This window comes from Myxocyprinus asiaticus, chromosome 28 (genome assembly GCF_019703515.2).
Source record: "Myxocyprinus asiaticus isolate MX2 ecotype Aquarium Trade chromosome 28, UBuf_Myxa_2, whole genome shotgun sequence".
Classification (NCBI taxonomy): Eukaryota; Metazoa; Chordata; class Actinopteri; order Cypriniformes; family Catostomidae; genus Myxocyprinus; species Myxocyprinus asiaticus.
In genome coordinates, this window is record NC_059371.1 from 17,036,230 (window position 1) to 17,058,560 (window position 22,331).

The window sequence follows — 22,331 nt, forward strand, 5'->3', positions numbered from 1 at the left end:
CAACAGAGGCCCTTTCTGGAGCAATGACCAATAAACATGTAGAGACAGTGCTCAGTGTCACTCAAACAAACACTAAACACCATCAGGGAACACATGTGAAATTAAATTAATGTAATAAACATTAACTAAACTACATTAAATATAACACAGAACACCCCATAGTACACAAATGATATTAAAAATAAGAAGAAACATAACTATTCCCATGAAATATGATGGGTCATGCAGGGAATTCTGGGAAAGCCCGATTATTGTTTTTTACTGTAATTTTAACAATAATTTACTGTAAAAAGTACATGTACTCTCTTGTTAAACAATATACATTTTTACTGTTAATTATACAGAAAATCATCCTTTTTACATGTTTTGTTTTTTTTACTGTAAAACTACATGTATTGTCTTTTTAAACATATTTTAAAAAAAAATACTGTATATTTTAAAGTAACTACCCGCTAACCAATTATCATTTTTACTGTAGCATTTTTACAGTCTTTTACCGTTAAAATTACAAACATTTTTTACAGTGCGTTTGTGTTTAAAAGTTGCTAATAAGGTTTTTTTTCTTCCAAGCACTAAAGCCATTGTTTATTCAAATGCCTGTCCACAAAATAACTGAACTGAGTAATCTTTACAAAAAAAAAAAAAAAAAGTAATTAAAAAAAAAAAAAAACTAAATATTTTAAGTTTCATTTATTTTTTTAAAACATTACACAAATCAAACTGATGTAATTTTGTTATGAAATTAAAATGCGTTTATCTAAAAAATAGACAAAAAAATGTTTTGAGTGTGAAAGGGACGTGTTTCTAATAAATGCAAATATTAGGAGAGATTTCGGAACATGTGCGTTTCAACGATAGAGCCTACATGTATACGCGTTTCCAGCTCGTGTGTAGTGAACAGATGATCGCACTACAGGAGAAAAGAGTCACTCGCAGCCAAAATTGCACACTGCGAGGCGTTTTGCCCTGGAGCGGATGAAGGCACCAAATACTGCGGCGCACCATCATCACACACCCCGCAGCGATCAGCCGCAATGCTCATTTATGAGAGAAGAGCAACGCCATTAACGAATAGATTTAAAAACACAATACATGAACCACAACGCCTTGTACTGATCTTATGGGTTAAATGAACACTTCTGCAGCATGTCTTTTCCGCACACATACAGCGCGAGTATTTGTGTGTATCCCGAAACAGAACCGGTTTCACCTGATCCTCCGCTATGGCACTGCGGTAGCTGAACAAAGGGAATCCCGGTGAAGAATTACGCACCATCGGCGAGGGACCCGCGCACCTCTTTCTTTTGAACTTAACCCTGTTTCTCTTTGTGGAGAGGTGCCAAATATTGTGGCTACCCTGGCGTCCGTCACTGGTAGAAAGAGAGGGTGGGGATGGAGAACTGTTGTCGCAGCTGTATGCCATGTTTGAAGAGGTTATGGGACTGGATATGGCCCGAGTTTTACTATCCGAACGTCGTACGTCCGGTCGAGATCCGCACCGTTTCGGGTGATATCCGGATCCCGTCGCCGAAGAAGAAGCCGTCGCAGCTGTACGCGGCTCTGTTCGACTTTGAAGCCCGAAGCGAGGAAGAGCTGACGGTGAAAGAAGGGGACAAACTGTCTGTCATCGAGAAGAGGGGAGATTATGTGCTTGCCAAGAAGCTGACCGGGTCTTTGGAGTCTGGTTTGATTCCAGCTCATTATGTGGCCCTTGTGCAAGACGAATTCGCGAACTATAAGTAAGTCCACACTCGGAGAATCTGCTGAACAAGTCAACATTTGCTCTGCATTCTGTAGGGTTTGATATCTTACTGTTATATAAATTAATATATTAATGATCTTTTAATGGAGAGCTTGATATGTGTGAGAGAGCCACCAGCAGTCTTATCCATGTAGTGCACACCTTTTCCCCAGAGTTGAATGAAAAGATCTCCACAACCATGGTAAAGATAGTTTGCGGTTTGAAATTCAGACTTTGATTGGCTATAAATCCGCTATGCGCTGTCGCAGACATGTAATTAATGTTGCATGTGATTCTTCATGATTTGTGAATTCACATGACATCATCCTCCACTCCTCAATCGGTCATTACAAATGTTCTAATCCAATTAGCTTCAAAAGTTGAACACCTAGAAGACTGAATCCACTCTCATCTTGAGCAGTCTGATTTGTGCATATTTTCACAGACCAGTTTTTGTCTCTTAACCCCTTTTTGTGTTCTGTAGTCAACAGTTTACCTGAGAAATCAGTGTTATAAGTGCTCTGTGTTTTAGTCTTTCCCATTCATTTCCAATGGTGAGACCTGCAACACCACGAGTACGGAGGGCTAAACTCAACAAATCTAGTCCCATTTTTTTTTTTTTTTTTTTTTGTGAGTTCAGATGGCTAATGAAAGAAATGTAACCAAGCCTTGACCCACTGAGATGAATGAAACCATTTTTATTAAAGAAACCGAAACAAAATGGGTCAAAAATGACCCAAACACCGCACAAGGGTTAAATAAAATGACTAGCTAGTTGACATACCATCCATATCAAAATTGTATTTGTCAACAACAAACCAAAGCCAACAAACTGAGTAAATTCAATCTGTGAAAGTTTTCACAAATCCAGTTTTGTGTGAAACTAGTGTTTTTCTGTCATAATTATCATGTGTTTCAAGAATGTGACCTCTCAAAGCCTATAACGTTGATTTTTCAGGTAAACTGTTGACGACAGAACTCAAAAACTGGTCTGTGAAAATATTCACAAATCATGAAGGTCTTTTTGAGTTTACTGTGACCCGTCTATATGCTCAGTTTTTAGAATTATAATCTGATTTCTCTGATGGTTTATTCATTGACACAGCCTATATTGTAATGATTACACAAGGCAGTGGGGGTAGAGCAGTAAGACACAATCAAACACGACCAAATGTGAGTGTGAAAGTTTTCACAAATCAGGCTCTATCTAATACAAGTGAATTTGCATGAACCCAGATTGTGTGTTTACTGGAAATAGCTGTTAAAAGTGAAGAGTACTTATTTTCACCATCCCGACTCATGGACTTAAAGAGTTGACAGGAACACAAACTGCTGTGAAAAAAATGCACAAATCAGACTACTCAAGATGAGAGTGGATTCAGTCTTCTAGGTGTTCAACTTTTGAAGCTAATTGGATTAGAACATTTTTAATGACCGTTTGAGGAGTGGAGGATGATGTCATGTGAATTCACAAATCATGAAGAATCACATGCAACATTAATTACATGTCTGCGACAGCGCATAGCGGATTTATAGCCAATCAAAGTCTGAATTTCAAACCGCAAACTATCTTTACCACGGTGCCACACCACACACACGTAGTTAAATATGGTCAGCAAGTAACGAGATGTTTTCAGTTATTCAACATTTAGTTCAGGTCCTATGGTATAGTTACGGTACAATTTGTATCACATCGCTTTACTGTGTTATAGTGGATTTCCAAATAGTGGTGCGGATTTTGATTCATCGTTCATTTTGATTTTATTCACTGATTCATTCAGTGACCATATCTGGAGAATGCCTATCTACTCCAGCAGATGGTGACAAATTAGCATCTTTTATGAGATGAGGGATTGGGTCATTCTATGATGGACTTAAAGGGATAATTCACCCAAAAATGAAAATTCTCTTATCATTCACTCATCCTCATGCCATCCCAGATGTGTATGGCTTTCTTTCTTCAGCAGAACACAAATGAAGATTTTTAAAAGATCTCAGCTCTGTCGGTCCATACAATGCAAGTGAATGGTGGACAGAACATTGTAGCTCCAAAAATCATATATATATATATATATATATATATATATATATATATATATATATATATATATATATATAAAAAAGAAGTACTCCAGTGATTAAGTCTATATCTTCAGAAACGATATAATAGGTGTGGGTGAGAAACAGAACAATATTTAAGTCGTTTTTGCAATAAATCTCCACTTTCTGAAAAGTCACATGCAGCCAGTTTAGTTTCACTTTCACATCTGAAAGTTAAAGTGGAAGTTTCACTGAAACTGAAGCATCATGGGATTATGCTAAAGTGGCACGTGCGCCCTGCCGCACCCATGTTTAACATGGCAACACTTCGTATGATGCCACAGTATTTAATGTGAGAAGCTGAATAGGGGTTAATGTGGGCAAAATATGAGCCCTTACTTTCTTTGATTTTAATAAATATGTGCACACATGCCTAGGTACATTGCTATAGTACAGTATTTGTTTTTCACATACTGAAGCCTAATACAATGATTTTTGTTTTATTGAAATCAGCAATAATTAAAAGGCAGTACAACCAAAACTACCATGATATAAATGCTTTACGATTTAAAGCAAGGTATCTTACATTCTTTGACATTATAGTAATGACAATTGTACTTTTTTTTTTTTTTTTTTTTAATTTGCAATAAATAAATAAAAAGGCTTCATATTTTTTAAACAAATTATCACGTGTTCTGTCTTTATTTTGATGTCGGGGTGACCCAGACATGTTCTTGATGGAAAATCTGTACGGTTCTGAAAAAAAAGTGTTGCATCAAAAAGGTTCTTTTTAGCACTATTGAGGTTCTGTATAGCACTTTCAAAGAATGGTTCATCATGGAACATTTAAAAAAGGGTTCTGCTATTGTAACAAGCCAAAGAACCCTTATCTGGTACTGTTTAGAACCATTTTTCTTATGAGTGTGCTGCATGCTGTATTCTTTATTCCTGCTACACATCCAAAACAAGCTGAGAACTGTGTCCCTGAATGACTTGTTTTAAAAATCAGGAAAACAAGTCTAGTAGCCTAAATGGTCAACTCCACATTGGCCCTCTTTAAAGCATAAAATGAAGCTGTTATTCACATTTTGAATCAATTATACACAGAATCGAGCAACGGACTTGTCTGCAAAAACACATGTTAAACAGAAGATTAAATTGAAAATATGATGCAGCATGGTAGACCTACAAGTACTGCTATAATTTACACCTTTCATGATAAGTTAATTGTGGCAGATGTCACTGTAATCTCAATTATTTTTCCGAATAATTGTGCATCCCTACTTGACAGGTTTTGTTACATTCGCCTAAGGATTTGTTCATTCAGCAAGGTGTTCAGCTATTCTCTGTGTGTCTGTTTACAGATGGTACTATGGCAATATAAACAGACAAAAAGCTGAGAAGCTGCTTTTGGCCTCTCAAAATAAAACTGGTTCCTTCCTGGTGAGGATCAGTGAGAGTCACAGTGATGAATATACCATCTCAGGTTTGTTCACTCGTTTCTTCTCCCTCTGTCTCACACACTCTTTTATCTGAATGTCTGGAGGCTTCTTTCCAGTCTCTTATTCCCTTGTCTTCCCATTCTCTCATACATCATCCTCATTTTCATCCTCCTTCATTCTCTTCTGCTGCTTTCTGTCTGATCTGCAGGACAACATAGCCTTCACTTCATCCATTTATGGCTATTGTCTGCTTAATATACAGGTGCATCTCAATAAATTAGAATGTCGTGGAAAAGTTCATTTATTTCAGTAATTCAACTCAAATTGTGAAACTCGTGTATTAAATAAATTCAATGCACACAGACTGAAGTAGTTTAAGTCTTTGGTTCTTTTAATTGTGATGATTTTGGCTCACATTTAACAAAAACCCACCAATTCACCATCTCAAAAAATTAGAATACATCATAAGACCAAAAAAAAAAACATTTTTAGTGAATTGTTGGCCTTCTGGAAAGTATGTTCATTTACTGTATATGTACTCAATACTTGGTAGGGGCTCCTTTTGCTTTAATTACTGCCTCAATTCGGCGTGGCATGGAGGTGATCAGTTTGTGGCACTGCTGAGGTGGTATGGAAGCCCAGGTTTCTTTGACAGTGGCCTTCAGCTCATCTGCATTTTTTGGTCTCTTGTTTCTCATTTTCCTCTTGACAATACCCCATAGATTCTCTACGGGGTTCAGGTCTGGTGAGTTTGCTGGCCAGTCAAGCACACCAACACCATGGTCATTTAACCAACTTTTGGTGCTTTTGGCAGTGTGGGCAGGTGCCAAATCCTGCTGGAAAATGAAATCAGCATCTTTAAAAAGCTGGTCAGCAGAAGGAAGCCTGAAGTGCTCCAAAATTTCTTGGTAAACGGGTGCAGTGACTTTGGTTTTCAAAAAACACAATGGACCAACACCAGCAGATGACATTGCACCCCAAATCATCACAGACTGTGGAAACTTAACACTGGACTTCAAGCAACTTGGGCTATGAGCTTCTCCACCCTTCCTCCAGACTCTAGGACCTTGGTTTCTAAATGAAATACAAAACTTGCTCTCATCTGAAAAGAGGACTTTGGAACACTGGGCAACAGTCCAGTTCTTCTCCTTAGCCCAGGTAAGATGCCTCTGACGTTGTCTGTGGTTCAGGAGTGGCTTAACAAGAGGAATACGACAACTGTAGCCAAATTCCTTGACATGTCTGTGTGTGGTGGCTCTTAATGCCTTGACCCCAGCCTCAGTCCATTCCTTGTGAAGTTCACCCAAATTCTTGAATCGATTTTGCTTGACAATCCTCATAAGGCTGCGGTTCTCTCGGTTGGTTGTGCATCTTTTTCTTCCACACTTTTTCCTTCCACTCAACTTTCTGTTAACATGCTTGGATACAGCACTCTGTGAACAGCCAGCTTCTTTGGCAATGAATGTTTGTGGCTTTCCCTCCTTGTGAAGGGTGTCAATGATTGTCTTCTGGACAACTGTCAGATCAGCAGTCTTCCCCATGATTGTGAAGCCTAGTGAACCAAACTGAGAGACCATTTTGAAGGCTCAGGAAACCTTTGCAGGTGTTTTGAGTTGATTAGCTGATTGGCATGTCACCATATTCTAATTTTTTGAGATAGTGAATTGGTGGGTTTTTGTTAAATGTGAGCCAAAATCATCACAATTAAAAGAACCAAAGACTTAAACTACTTCAGTCTGTGTGCATTGAATTTATTTAATACACGAGTTTCACAATTTGAGTTGAATTACTGAAATAAATGAACTTTTCCACGACATTCTAATTTATTGAGATGCACCTGTATACGTGGCCCATACATACCCATTCTCTATCCTTTCAGAGCTCAAGCATCTCTCTCTCTCTCTCTCTTTTTCTCTCTCCTCATAGCGTGTAACACCATATTGCCCCCCCTTCCCCCATGTACAGCTGACTAAGTGTTTTCTGTCTCCTTGAGAGAAGAGGTAGAACAAGTAGTGGGTGTCTTAAAAATGTAGATAGTCAACCTGCAGCACTTCAAAGTCTTAAAAATACATAAAAAAAATAAATAAATAAAAACTTCTATTGTACATGCCCTGTGATTGTTATTTGAATTAATCTATTAAATGTTTTATGAACGAGGGATGAGTGATTTTTTTTTTTTACGCTAGTCAACGTTTTGCCACAAATGCTATCGATTAAGTTTAACTTGTAACTTGCAACCTGGAGCATTCCTTTAAGCATTTCAATGCCCAGTGAACCTAAGCTGTATAACTGACAAATAAAGGAAACTTGACTTTTCTTTTATTCTTTGCTCCACAGCCAGGAGTGAAAATAATGTCTTCCATTTCCGTATTCATCGCTCAGCGATTGGTGCTTACTTTGTATCCGACAAAGTCTCGTTTGCCACTCTGGATGAGCTTATCAAATACTACCAGCAAAAATCCAGAAGTCTGGGATGCCCGTTAGACCAGCCGTGTGTACAGCAAGTACGATGCTCTTAATATTTAATACAAACATGCACACACTCTAAGAACACTCTTTTTCTGTTTTAGATGATTCACTGACATTACTCATGATCCTAATATTAGGGATCCTAATTTTTGTTCTTCTAAAACCAACATTGAAAATAGGCTTTCCATATCTTGGGTATCAGTTCCTCATTAGCGATCCAATTAGCGATATAAATAAGCAGTGCATTTTTGGAGAAGTGACCATGGGCATTGGCTTTAGTGAGCCTGCTAGTGGTTACTTTGGTTTTTCAAATTTCTCATACATCTTAACAAGCGGCTTTGCACAGAAATGCAACAGAAGAGTTGTTTTTAATTTTTATATTTATCTTCCGCTTGTTTTTTTTTATAGATCGTCCACTGTTTTCTCCTTTTTAGGAAAGACACAGAGTCTGAATAACCGAGCACGTGGACACACAGCTTAATTGATAGACACGAACACAAGCCCATTCGTTCACTCACTTGCTTCTTAAAAGGATAGCACAGCAGCCTTTTGCACCCTATACATTTTGTCAAGTGACTGTTGTTTTATGCAGTGCTTTATTTTAATGATAAAGAGCTCTTGACATCAACACTTATTTATTCCTGTGCATACTGCATATCATTTAATCGTGATTTTGCCAAGTAGGACATAACAATATTTATCAGCTACACCTAAATTCATAGGGAAATGATAGGTAGATAAGAATGTTGTTCAAACCCTAACCCCTAAATCTAACCTTAAACCTAACCCAAAAATCAAAATGGTTGATAGGAATGTTTTTTTTTTTCAGCGGTCACCAACATTTCATACCGTTTCCTTTATAAAAAAAAAAAACTTTGTCAAAATCCATGATTTTTACATTACTGGTCCTGGTTTTCATTCTGCACATCTGACACATTTGTGGGAACAAGTGCATTTGTATTTGATATGTAACTATTGGCAGTGTGTCAATAAATGACACACTATTCAATGTTCTTTATTTTGTTCCTTCTATATAAACATACTACAGTACATTTAGTATGTTTATACATGACACATTTTGGAACCAGTAGTTTAGCCCAAAACAAACCTTTCTTCACTCTTTATTCTTTATTTGGATCCCCATTAGCTTCCAGAAGTGGTTGCTGGTCTTCCTGGGCTCCACACAAAAATTACACAGTAAAAATAACATACATACAGTGCAAAACATAAAAATAAATCTCTGTAGTCAAATCACCACATTACGGTCATATGGTGAACATTATATTAGGCTGCACATGAAATATGAAACAGAATTAAAGAAATCACCAAACATAATAACATCAGTAATGAAATGAAAACTAAAAGAAATCTGAAAAGCACATAAATGATCCTATGCATTATTGTTTTCTCCCCTTTTTCTCCCCAATTTGGAATGCCCAATTCCCAATGCGCTCTAAGTCCTCGTGGTGGTGTAGTGACTCGCCTCAATCCGGGTGGCGGAGGACGAATCTCAGTTGTCTCCGCGTGAGACCGTCAACCCGCGCATCATATCACGTGGCTTGTTGAGCGTGTTACCGTGGAGACATAGCGCATGTGGAGGCTTCATGCTATTCTCCGAGGCATCCACGCACAACTCACCACGTGCCCCACCTAGAGCGAACCACATTATAGCGACCACGAGGAGGTTACACCATGTGACTCTACCCACCCTAGCAACCGGGCCAATTTGGTTGCTTAGGAGACCTGGCTGGAGTCACTCAGCACACCCTGGATTCAAACTCGCAACTCCAGTGGTGGTTGTCAGTGTCAATACTCGCTGAGCTACCCAGGCCCCGATCCTATGCCGTTTTAAGCATATCTTTACATAATTTTTTGAACAAATATATACTTCTACTTTGTCTTATATTGATGTGAAGAGTATTCCAGGCAGCTGAAACTTGATACACTCTAATGATTTTTTTTTCCCAGCTCAGTCTTAGAAATTCTATTCGCATCCATTCTTTCTCTTCTTTGAGTCTCACGTATATGTATTTATAGGTGCTGTCAGTTATTTTTATGTACTGTATGTCATCTTGGACTTACACTGACACCTAGTGGTGTGGGTGCAGCATCATTCAAACACATTAAATTTCAGTTACAGATGCCATTGTAGAAATTCACTATTCACAGTCAGCCATGATTAATTTATTTCACCTGTGAAAGTGTCCAATAACAGGGCAGTTACTGAGATTAAGCCAGTAGTATTCGGCTGGTCATGTGATCCTAACATGAGATCCTCTCCACGGAAAATAAAACGGCTTTTACAAGGTCACTGATATGACTGGAGTCTTCATCTCATGTGAGTGAACGTGATTTTACACATGTTTACAAATTACTATTCATTGTTTTAGAAATAACACTTTTTTAATGAGGAAAAGATTACTGAGTGCACCTTTAAGAAAATATAACTATTTACTAACTATACAATCTCAGTGTAGAGCAACATGTGATATGGGGAGGAGAGAATCTTAGAACAGATCTTTTGTAATCTGTGTGTGTGTGTGTGTGTGTGTGTGTACACATGTCTATACTACATTGTGGGGACCAAATGTCCCCACAAGGATAGTAAAACCTGAGATCACCTACCTTGTGGGGCCCAGCCAGCAGTTCCCATGAGGGAAATGGCTATTTAAACACTAAACGATGTTTTTTTGAAAATGTAAAAGTGCAAAAAGGTTTCTGTGAGGATAAGGTTTAGGGGTAGGGGATAGAAATTATCGTTAGATCTGTATAAAATCCATAAAATGCATGGAAGTCTATGGAGAGTCCCCACAATGATATAAAAACAAGTTGTTTGTGTGTGTGCAGAGAGAGCTGTTTGATATGGAACCGTGGGAGCAGCCGAGGGAGGAGTTTCAGATAATCACAAAGCTGGGAGAAGGCCACTTTGGAGAGGTGTGGGAGGCTGTCTGGACCACCAAAAAACTGAAAGTGGCCATAAAGATGCTCAAACAAGGTGAGACATTCCTGCACTCTCAACTCCCCATGGATTTACATTTGACAGAGGAGAGACCGTGATCTCTACTGTATACTGGAGTGCACTATATATATTTGAAAGCACTGTATATACAGTGCATCCGGAAAGTGTTTACAGCGCTTTACTTTTTCCACATTTTGTTATGTTACAGCCTTATTCCAAAATGGATTAAATTCATAATTTTCCTCAAAATTCTACAAAAAATACCCCATAATGACAACGTGAAAGAAGTTTGTTTGAAATCTTTGCAAACTTATTAAAAATAAAAAATAAATAAATAAATAAAAAATCACATGTACATAAGTATTCACAGCCTTTGCTCAATACTTTGTTGAAGCACCTTTGGCACCAATTACAGCCTCAAGTCTTTTTGAGTATGATGCTACAAGCTTGGCACACCTATTTTTGGGCAGTTTCTCCCATTCTTCTTTGCAGGACCTCTCAAGCTCCATCAGGTTGAATGGGGAGCATCGGTGCACAGCTATTTTCAGATCTCTCCAGAGATGTTCAATCGGGTTCAAGTCTGGGCTCTGGCTGGGCCACTCAAGAACATTCACAGAGTTGTCCCGGAGCCACTCCTTTGTTAGCTTGGCTGTGTGCTTAGGGTCGTTGTCCTGTTGGAAGATGAACCTTCGCCCCAGTCTGAGGTCCAGAGCGCTCTGGAGCAGGTTTTCATCAAGGATGTCTCTGTACATTGCTGCATTCATCTTTCCCTCGATCCTGACTAGTCTCCCAGTTCCTGCCACTGAAAAACATCCCAACAGCATGATGCTGCCACCACCATGCTTCACTGTAGGGATGGTATTGGCCAGGTGATGAGCGGTGCCTGGTTTCCTCCAGACATGATGCTTTCCATTCAGGCCAAAGAGTTCAATCTTTGTTTCTCATGGTCTGGGAGTCCTTCAGGTGCCTTTTGGCAAACTCCAGGCGGGCTGTCATGTGCCTTTTACTGAGGAGTGGCTTCCATCTGGCCACTCTACCATACAGGCCTGATTGGTGGAGTGCTGCAGAGATGGTTGTTCTTCTGGAAGGTTCTCCTCTCTCCACAGAGAAATGCTGGAGCTCTGTCAGAGTGACCATCGGGTTCTTGGTCACCTCCCTGACTATGGCCCTTCTCCCCCGATCGCTCAGTTTGGCCGGGCGGCCAGCTCTAGGAAGAGTCCTGGTGGTTCCAATCTTCTTCCATTTACGGATGATGGAGGCCACTGTGCTCATTGGGACCTTCAATGCTGCAAACATTTTTCTGTACCCTTCCCCAGATCTGTGCCTTGATACAATCCTGTCTTGGAGGTCTACAGACAATTCCTTGGACTTCATGGCTTGGTTTGTGCTCTGACATGCACTGTTAACTGTGGGACCTTATATAGACTGGTGTGTGTCTTTCCAAATCATGTCCAATCAACTGAATTTACCACAGGTGGACTCCCATCAAGTTGTAGAAACATCTCAAGGATGATCAGTGGAAACAGGATGCACCTGAGCTCAATTTTGAGTGTCATGGCAAAGGCTGTGAATACTTATGTACATGTGATTTTTTTTTTCGTTTTTTTATTTTTAATAAATTTGCAAAGATTTCAAACAAACTTCTTTCATGTTGTCATTATGGGGTATTGTTTGTAGAATTTTGAGGAAAATAATGAATTTAATCCATTTTGGAATAAGGCTGTAACATAACAAAATGTGGAAAAAGTAAAGCGCTGTGAATACTTTCCGGATGCACTGTAGAATGCAACAGTTCCCATTCATTTTTTTCCACGGGGAAAAAAACCATTAACCAAATCATCCAGCTTTGAGGTGAATCACAATATTAAAACTTTGACAATATTAAAAATATTACAAAACTTTGATTTGAAATATTTTTGTTTTGGAAGTTTGATAGAAATGTACAAGACTGTGTATGTAATGTCTTTAAAGAGGGAAGAACTACAATCCCATGAAGCTTTGCAAATCAAATCAAAAACAATGGAAATGTTTAAAATGATTGATTTAAAGAAATATTCAGGGTTCAATACAAGTTAAGCTCAATTCAACAGCATTTGTGGAATAATGTTAATTACCACAAAAATGTATTTCATCTCGTCCCTCTTTTAAAAAAAAAAAGCAAAAATCTGGATTTTAAGCTGTAAACATTAAAATACTGTTTCTAAAGTAAAGCCGCAGGACATAAACAATATGCATGTTAACGTGATTTTAGTGTGCCAAAATCGCCTACTTACCTTTTCTGTGTAAAGTTATATCCAATTTTACAACTTCGTTGCCATGATGATGTAATTTCATAAAGCCAAAAACCTTAAAATGACGTTTTAAACAACTTTACAGCTCAAATAATAAACAAGTTTTATCAAAATAATTAATGAAAGTGCTTTTATATGAATATAAGCTTCACATTTCTGCCTTTAAACCTTCCAAAAATTGTCCCCATTCACTTCCATTGTAAGTGCCTCACTGGAACCTCCATTTTTGCTTTTTTCAAAGAAAATAAATTAGTTTTGTGGTAATCAAAATGATGCCACGAATGCTTTCGCTTGAGATGAACTTGTATTGAACCCGGAATTTTCCTTTAAAGCTGTTGATTAAAAGTGTATAAACAATATATTTAAACTTTATTGCAAAATATTCCGAAATATGCAAATAGATAAGTAGTTTGAGTGTGTAGGGAGACCGACTCGATTGCATCATTCACAGTGCTACATGGAAGTGAGGGGAAGCTGCAGAGCTCTTTTGCAGCACTTTGTTTGGCATAATTGTCTGATTGGCGTATCGTTTCTCTTCAGGATCATGGGTAATGTAGTTCTGTATTTCTGTAGTTCTTTCGCAATTAAAGAAGATTTAAAAAAAAAAAAAAAAAAAAGATAAAATAACACATACTTACAGTATAGCTTTAGTAGGAGCATTTACCATCGATTAACAACCTCAGAGCTTACGGTAAGTCTGTCTTTAAAGGTGTATAAGTTATCGTTAAAAATCTATTCTCCTATGGAAAAAATGAATGGGATTTTTACTTCCGGAACCAGACTGTTGCGCTCTTTCTCACTGTGATGGAACATGGTGGCAGGGAAAGCAGAGAAGGTAAATGCACCATGTGGAAGATTTTGGGTTGATTCCCCTAGAGAGGAAGTTTTGTTCATTGTGCTTCTTTCAACAGTATGTGTTTTGTTATGGTCACTAAGTTTAATATGGCATTGAAAATAAAATGATCTTATGATCTTATTAATGATCTATACTGAAAATAAATTATATTCTTTTGGATTTTGTTTCAGTTTCAAGTTGTACATCATCTGGGAGCTATTTGTACAGTACCTTGAGAAAAGGATCATTGTTGATATTACAGAAATAGTTTTAACAAACCTATGAACTTGTTGATATGTTGTTCACACCTTAAAGCATTTACTCTCTCATTCTGCCCTGTAGAGGACACAAAACTGGATGAATTTTTCAAGGAGGTGCATGCACTGAAGAACTTGCACCATCCTAAACTGATTCAGCTACTGGCTCTCTGCACTCGAGGAGAACCAGTCTACATTATCACCGAGCTCATGATTAAAGGAAGCCTGAAAGCGTACCTGTCTTGTAAGTGTCCCACCAATTATGTATGTGGGTAGCTGACATGACAGCTATGTCCCGCAGTGTGACGTGCTATACTTTATCTAAAACTACTTTAGACAGCATATGTGCATCATTGTCAAACATGTGGTTTTATAATTTTATTTCTGACGCACAATCTATTTTTTCTAATATGTTAAAATGTCAGATGTTAATATGAGTGTACTATCTCTCTCCACATGGAATGTGAATGGGTTGGGGCACCCCATAAAAAGAAGGAAGGTTATTTCTTTTCTTAAGCGTAAGAAATATGATATAGTGTTTCTTCAAGAAACGCATCTTTCCCTGCAGGAAGCAGAACAGTTTGGGAAGATATGGGGTGGAATTGTTTTCTTTAGTGCTGGCTCAAGTAAGAGCAGGGGAGTCATTATTGTTTTAGCAGAAGGCAAAGGTTGATTTTGGCTAATATTTACACACATAACACTGATGATCAAGGCTTTTTTATAGATCTTGAAGGGATGTTGCAAGCCGCTGGCACCCCTCATGATATAATATTGGGAGGAGACTTTAATCTATTGATGGACTCAGTCCTTGATCATAGTGAAGCAAAAGTGTGTAAGCCCCCTAGAGCAACGTTGACGCTTCACAGGATGTGTACAAATCTTGGTCTTACAGATATTTGGAGACTTTTGAACCCATCTGGTAGGGACTATACATTTTTTTCATCAGTCCATAAGATTTATTCTAGAATATACACTACTGGTCAAAAGTTTTGAAACACTTGACTGAAATGTTTCTCATGATCTTAAAAATCTTTTGATCTGAAGGCGTATGCTTAAATGTTTGAAATTAGTTTTGTAGACAAAAATATAATTGTGCCACCATATTAATTTATTTCATTATAAAATTAAAATGTAATAAAAAAATTTGGGGGGGGAAATTGATGACTTGGACCAAATAATAAAGAAATAAGTCAATAAGTGCCCAACATAGATGGGAACTCCTTCAGTACTGTTTAAAAAGCATCCCAGGGTGATACCTCAAGAAGTTGGTTGAGAAAATGTCAAGAGTACATGTCTGCAAATTCTAGGCAAAGGGTGACTACTTTAAAGATGCTAAAATATAACACAGTTCTGATTTATTTTGGATTTTGTTTAGTCAGAAGAAAAAAATATATAATAAAGAAAGTGTTTCAAAACTTTTGACCGGTAGTGTATATATATATTTTTTTATATCTAAGTCCCTCAGTTCATCTGTTGTTGATTGCTCAGTTGGAAATATCTTAGTCTCAGATCACGCCCTGGTGAGTTTAGAGGTGTTGCCACATATAGAGAAAAATAAATCATATAGTTTTTTATATATATATATATATAGTTTTTGCAAAATCCTGATTTCCAACAAATGCTAAAGGCTGAAATCAATGTTTATATGGAGACCAACTGGTCCTCAGTATCCTCTGTGGGTGTGGCTTGGGAGGCACTTAAGGTTGTTCTTAGGGGTCGGATCATACAGTATGCCTCATTCATCAATAAATCCAAAGGTCTCGTGGAGTTGGAAGGGAATATTAAAAATACTGAGGCAGAGCTGAAGCGCCGTATGTCATCCGATGGCCTCAGAGAATTGACCCGATTGAAATACAGGTATAATACTATTTTGTCGTGGAAGGTGGAGTTTTGTCTATTCAGGGCAAGACAGTCATACTTTGAGTCGGGGGACAAAGCAGGAAAACTTTTGACTAGATATATCAAACAGAGAGAGTCTACCATTCCCTCAGTGAAATCTGCTGGCAGGGTTGGGAGGGTTACTTTTGAAATGTATTCCACTACAGATTACAGAATACATGCTTTAAAATGTAATTTGTAACATATTTCATTAGATTACTCAAGGTCAGTAACATATTCTAAATACTTTGGATTACTTCTTCTGCACTGGTAGATTTTTTTCACTTGTTTTGACTATAAAAACTCTGCCAGTACAGTAAGATAAAATACACGTTAACAATACATTCTCTGAAAAACCTAAATATCTTATGCAGTGTTGTTTCTAAAACAAGATAAATCTAACTGATCTTGTTTTAAGGATTTGTTGTATATTTTTACAGGAAAACAATACAAAAATTATTATCAAGAATATGATTTTCACCCTAATATCAAAGGTCTTACTAGAAAAAAAGAAATTATGATCCAATGTGAATTTTCTTGATAAAAAAATATGATTGTGCCTGGTAATGTGCATGTAAAATGGCTAGAAATAACATTTTATCTTAGAGTAAAGCTGACAATTTACACAAGGTTTATTTCTATTTCTTCTGCTCCAAACTTACTTAAAACTTACTTCTCTGTCTGCTCGTATGAATGTAACACATCATAAGAAAGTGTTTCACCGCTGTTCAAATGCACTTTGGATCACATCATTTATATGTATAAATGTTTTCCATCTGAAAGGACTAAATATTAAATGAAACAAATGACAATCAAATGCAAAGTAATCTCTTCAGTAATCAAAATACTTTTTGAATGTAACTGTATTCTGAATTACCAATGATTTAAATTGTAACTGTAGTGGAATACAGTTACTTATATTTTGTATTTTAAATACATAATCCTGTTACATGTATTCTGTTACTCCCCAACCCTGTCTGCTGGTGGTGAAATATTTACCTCAGCCATTGATATTAATAATGCTTTTATAAGGGTTATAAGTTGATTCCGAATGGATAATTCTGTGGTTAAATTAATTCTTGTCTTTGTTGGAATCAATAAAAAATGTTAATAACAAAAGAAAATTACATTAAATCATCTAACAGAAGGCTGTTGGTATCATTGACACTGAAATCATTTCCTTCAGCATGTGAACAACCTACTTAAATAAACCTGGCTTTATTATGCTGTTGAGCACCCGACCACAGAGAAGTGCTTCATTTTCTGTTCTGTGAATTAATGAAGAACTCTGTGAACTTGAACATTGATACTAACACTGGAGAACATTTCGTATTTCCTGTTTTATTTTATTTTTGAATTCTTACAGTGACTTGGAACACATATAATGAATGACTAAACACAGTGTTATGTTGACTTATTAGTTCACCCAAAAATGAAAATTATGTCATCATTTACTCACCATCATGACATTCTGAATCTGATAAAGACTTTCTCGCTTATGTGGAACATAAAATGAGTTATTTAAAAGTATGTATTCAATGAATCTGTCTTTTCAAGGAATCGGTCTGAATGACTTATTCACAAATCAGACTGCTCTGGTTCTCAAGTTTAACTCTTAAAGTTTGACTTAAAGGAATATTTGGGTTCAATACAAGTTAAGTTCAATTGTCAGCTCTTGTGGCATAATGTTGATTACCACAAAAAATGATTTAGCCTCAGCCCTCCTTTTCTTTAAAAAAAAAAAAAAAAAAAAAAAAAGAGAGCAAAAATCATGGTTACAGTGTGGTACTTACAATTGGAAGTGAATGGGGCCAATTTTTGGAGCGTTCAAAGGCAAAAATGTGAAGTTTATAATTTTATAAAAGCACTTACATTAATTCTTCTGTTAAAACTTGTGTATTATTTGAGCTGCTAAGTTGTTTAAAGTGTCGTTTGTATGTTCATTTTAGGGTTTTAGGGATTACATAGTTACATCGTCAAGGCAACGAAGTTGTACATTTAGATATAACTTTACACAGAAAAGGTTAGTAAGTGATTTTATCACACTTTTAACACACATTTTGTTTACATTTTGTGGCTATAATTTTGAAACAGCAAGTACTTTAACGTTTACAGATTGGCCCCATTCACTTCCATTGTAAGTGCCTCACTGTAACCCAGAGTTTTGCTTTTTTTTAAAGAAAAGGAGGGGCAAGTTGAAATACATTTTTGCGTTAATCAACATTATGCGACAAATTCTTTGAGCTTAACTTGTAATGAGGCCGGAATATTCCTTTAATGATCTGGTCACAGAGGTTGACAGCTCACTGGAGAGTAAGATTATCAGTGAATAACTACTTAAATTATGGTCTGTTTCTCATCCAAAACCATTGTATGACTTCAGAAGATATGGAATATAGCACACAGGGCTGTTTCTAGGCATAGGTGAACTAGGCGGTCGCCTAGGGCACCACCTGCTGGGAAGGCGCCAAAGAGGAGGCCTCTATATTTTTTTCTGCTTCACAACTGATATTCTCCTCCACATTGAGCTCCTCTTCACCTTTTCTTCTAACCTCTTTTTTCCCCACTTGTCTCCCTTGTAGCACCAGAGGGTCAGGTGTTGACTTCTGCTCACCTCATCTATATGGCTGGTCAGGTAGCTGAAGGAATGGCCTACCTGGAGGATCGGCATATAGTCCACCGAGATCTAGCTGCTCGAAACATCCTGGTTGGAGATAACCTGGTGTGCAAAGTGGCAGACTTTGGTCTGGCTCGCATCATCAAGGTAATAATCAGGACGTCAGATATGCCTATGGACATCAGCATGTAAAAAGGGAAACTTATTGTGTTATTGTGTGTGTTTGTAGGATAGTGTGTATACAGCCAGTAGAAACACTAAGATTCCAGTGCGATGGACGGCTCCAGAAGCTGCTCTCTACCAGCGTTTCTCAGTGAAATCTGATGTCTGGTCCTTTGGAGTGCTGCTCTATGAGATGATGTCACGTGGAAAGATGCCTTATGATGGTATGGGTCTCTCTGAAAAAATGTATTCCTACAGGTACTTTCCACAAATAGGGGACTAAATAAACTCTTAAAGGAATGTTCCAGGTTCAATAGAAGTTAAACGCATAGTTCACCCAAAAATGAAAATGTTCTTATCATTTACTAACCCTCATGCCATCCTAGATGTGTATGACTTTCTTTCTTTTGCTGAACACAAAGATTTTTAGAAGAATATATCAGCTTTGTAGGTCCTTACAATGCAAGTTTATGGGTGCCAAAATTTTGAAGCTCCAAAAAGCACATAAAGGCAACATAAAAACAATCCATAAGACTCCAGTGGTTTAATCTATGTCTTCTGAAGTGATATGATAGGTGTGGGTGTCAGGGTATCAGTAGACTCAAAAGCAGAGGTATGTGAATAATATGTCTTTAGTGAAAAAAACAGAGGCTCAGGGGGAAAAAAAACAAACAAAAAACTGAATAATATAAGTGTAGGATGCTGGTCGGCAGTGGAGCACAGAGTCCAGAAAATAAAGAGAGTTCCATATGAAATCCTTAATCAGGAACTTGGCTAGTTCAGGAGGCATTCCAATAAACGACTAGTGTCGTGAAACAAATAGAAACTCCAACAGGGTCTGAGATCAACGACAAAAACACAACTGACAAAACACATGACTGACAGAGAGAAAAACTGGTCAGTTGAGCAAGGCAAATGGCACAAGACAATTCGACATCAGACAGCAAACAAAGGGGAGCTAAAGTAGGGAGAGAAATCAAAAGGGTAAGGAGAGACAGGTGCCGCTGATAAACGAGCGGCTGCGATAATCAGACCTGAGCGAATCAGCTGTGGGGCCGTGGCCGTCAAGTGGCACCTGTCAAAACATAATGAAAACAAACACATGAGGTGAGGGAATTCACGAAGACAGACAAGAGAAAAGCGGGCAGATCACTCAGTGATCCTGACAATGGGTGAGAAACAGATCAATATTTTAGTCCTTTTTTACTATACTGTAAATTCTCCTCCCTGCCCAGTAGGTGGTGATATGCATGAAAAATGTGAATCGCCAGAAACAAAAGAAGAAGAATATGAAAGTGGGGATTGATAGTGAAAACAAGGATTTAATCACTGGAGTCTTATGGATGACTTTATGCTGACTTTATGTGATTTTTGGAGCTTCAGAGTTCTGGCCACCTGTTCCTTTCAGCTCAGATTACAGCATTTGTGAAATAATGTTGATTACCACAAAAATAATTTCAACTAATAATAAAATAATTTCCCTCATTTATTAAATAAACAAAAAAGAAAATCACAGTTACAGTGAGGCACTTACAATGGAAGTGAATGGGGCCAGTACATAAACATTAAAATAAACACCGTTTCAAAAGCTTAGCCACAAGATGTAAACATTATACGAGTTAACATTATTTTTGTGTAATAAAACTGCTTGCTAAACTTATCTGTGTAAAGCTATATCCAGTATTACAACTTTGCTGTCACGACGTAATACTGATAAAACATGTAATCTGGTAAACGCTGTAATGCCGATAAATCTCTGATTAACATTTATGGACTGGCCCCATTCACTTCCATTGTAAGCGCCTTTTTGTAACAGAGATTTTTGCTTTTTAAGTAAACGAGGGGGAGGTTAAAATTATTTTCAATTGTAATCAACATCATGCCACAACATCAACAAATGCTGTCAGTTGAGTTGAACTTGTATTGAACCCGGAATATTTCTTTAACATGTTTTTTTTTTTTTTTTTTTTACTTTCAGAAAATGTTGATTGTCAACTAGATCATCAATCAATAGATGGCCTGTTTTATTTTCTGTTCATTTTATATGAAGCTTGTAACAAAAATCTGGAACATGTCTACCTACAATTAAAAACCCTGATTTGTGTGATTTTGGTTTCTTTTAATTTTATGGACTGTTACATTTCTTTTAATGGGGGGAAATCATTCGTTAAATGGGTTGTGCGTAAAATGTGGAACACACAGGAATTATTTTATCTAAAACTAATTTTTAATTCAAAGACTTAAAAAAAAAAAAAAAAACATGGGACACAAAAGTGTGTGGAAAGTGCCTTGAATTTTTGTTTGAAAAATATAAAATGCTCTGTTTTTTCCTTTCTCATATATGTCCCAAACTCTGTTTCCACTTTAAATGCAGGGAAGAGTAATAAAGAGGTTTTGGAGATCCTGTCGTCAGGGTACAGGTTGCCATCTCCAAGCCATTGCCCCCCAAACATCTACCGCATTATGATGGAATGCTGGCATGCCGAGGCATCCAAACGGCCCTCATTCCACACCCTTCACAGTCAGCTGGACAATATCTACTCCAGAATCTACTTCAAAACCATTGAGGTGTAGAACACAAGGAAAAGAGGTCGACTGATAAGGAAGACTGTGGCATACTGGAGCAGAAAGGAGAATGGAGAAAAGGAATGCATGAAAAAAAAAAAAAACACTAGACAGAAGTGCACCTGTATGACTTTTTGAATGCTTATGTTATATTAATAAGGTAACGTGCAATAACAAATGCTTGTTAAAGAAAGAAGATCAAATGAGAGAAGAGGAATAATATTACAGAACAAACTAAAAGAGGAAAAGCGAATGTCCTCGATCTGATAGGGCCAGATTACCTATAGCTTTTCATAGCAACTCTTGATCATCAGCAATAAGTGGTGAAGATATCAAGCACTTTGTAATGCTTCAGTTATAGTATGTGTCATTCACACTGCACTTCCTCATAGTTTATGTTGTGCTAGAGTTGATCTGGCCCATTTAGTTTCTGTCCGAATAGAAACAGGAGATTTTCTGGTCTGTTTTGAGATGAGAGTTTATGTTTACAAATAATTCACCTGCCAAAATATGGATGGGTGTCAAGGATGTGAAAACTATGGCCATTATAAGTTATAATTATTGAGTGTTTTTAGCCTATGTAAAGGCAGGCTGCACAAGAAACTCTTTTCTATCAGCTGTATGATCTTGAAACTAACACTGTGGTTAACACAGAAGCCATATGACATAAACTACCTGGTTAAGCTTCCTCATGATCGGTTTCGTAGAAATCACATCCATGTCAAAATGTTATTGTCTTTCAATAGGTTATAAACACGAGAGCACCATGGACTCTTCGTTGTATTCTGCAGATAACTCTTGTAAATAAAATATTTTTCCAGTACTCATGTTTCTGCAGTTTCTTTATAATTTGTTTTGCAAATGTCAAATGTAACCTGATCCAGGATGTGAGTTTAAACAGTATTTGCAAGCATGCTGGTTGCCCTTAGGCAGTCTTATTTTCTTTTGTAAAGCAACTTGAAATAATAAAGAATGCCTGTTTAGCCTTCTGAACTTTGTGTCATTGTCCTGCAAAGGCGTACTAAAACATACGGAAGGTTTTAGAGGCCGTTCACGACGAACATGTATCTACATC

The 22,331-nt window shown here is 37.3% G+C and overlaps 1 protein-coding gene across 1 annotated transcript; it reads left to right on the forward strand.

Moving 5' to 3' along the window:
- The first annotated feature begins 222 nt into the window (after positions 1-222).
- Positions 223-22,229, forward strand: LOC127419404 (tyrosine-protein kinase SRK3-like). Its single transcript, XM_051660758.1, has 8 exons — positions 223-1,739; positions 5,146-5,267; positions 7,561-7,727; positions 10,540-10,687; positions 14,120-14,278; positions 18,495-18,676; positions 18,759-18,915; positions 21,066-22,229. The coding sequence occupies exons 1-8, from the start codon at positions 1,393-1,395 to the stop codon at positions 21,263-21,265; spliced, it is 1,482 nt and encodes a 493-aa protein (XP_051516718.1). The 5' UTR covers positions 223-1,392; the 3' UTR covers positions 21,266-22,229.
- Positions 22,230-22,331: the final 102 nt, after the last annotated feature.

What these genes read in the sequence shown, in the direction of transcription:
- LOC127419404 (XM_051660758.1), top strand. Translation starts at nt 1,393, where the DNA reads ATGGAGAACTGTTGTCGCAGCTGTATGCCATGTTTGAAGAGGTTATGG. An exon ending in TGATGAATATACCATCTCAG is followed by an intron (nt 5,268 to 7,560) that starts GTTTGTTCACTC and finishes TTTGCTCCACAG; the next exon opens with CCAGGAGTGAAAATAATGTC. An exon ending in GTCTGGCTCGCATCATCAAG is followed by an intron (nt 18,677 to 18,758) that starts GTAATAATCAGG and finishes GTGTGTTTGTAG; the next exon opens with GATAGTGTGTATACAGCCAG.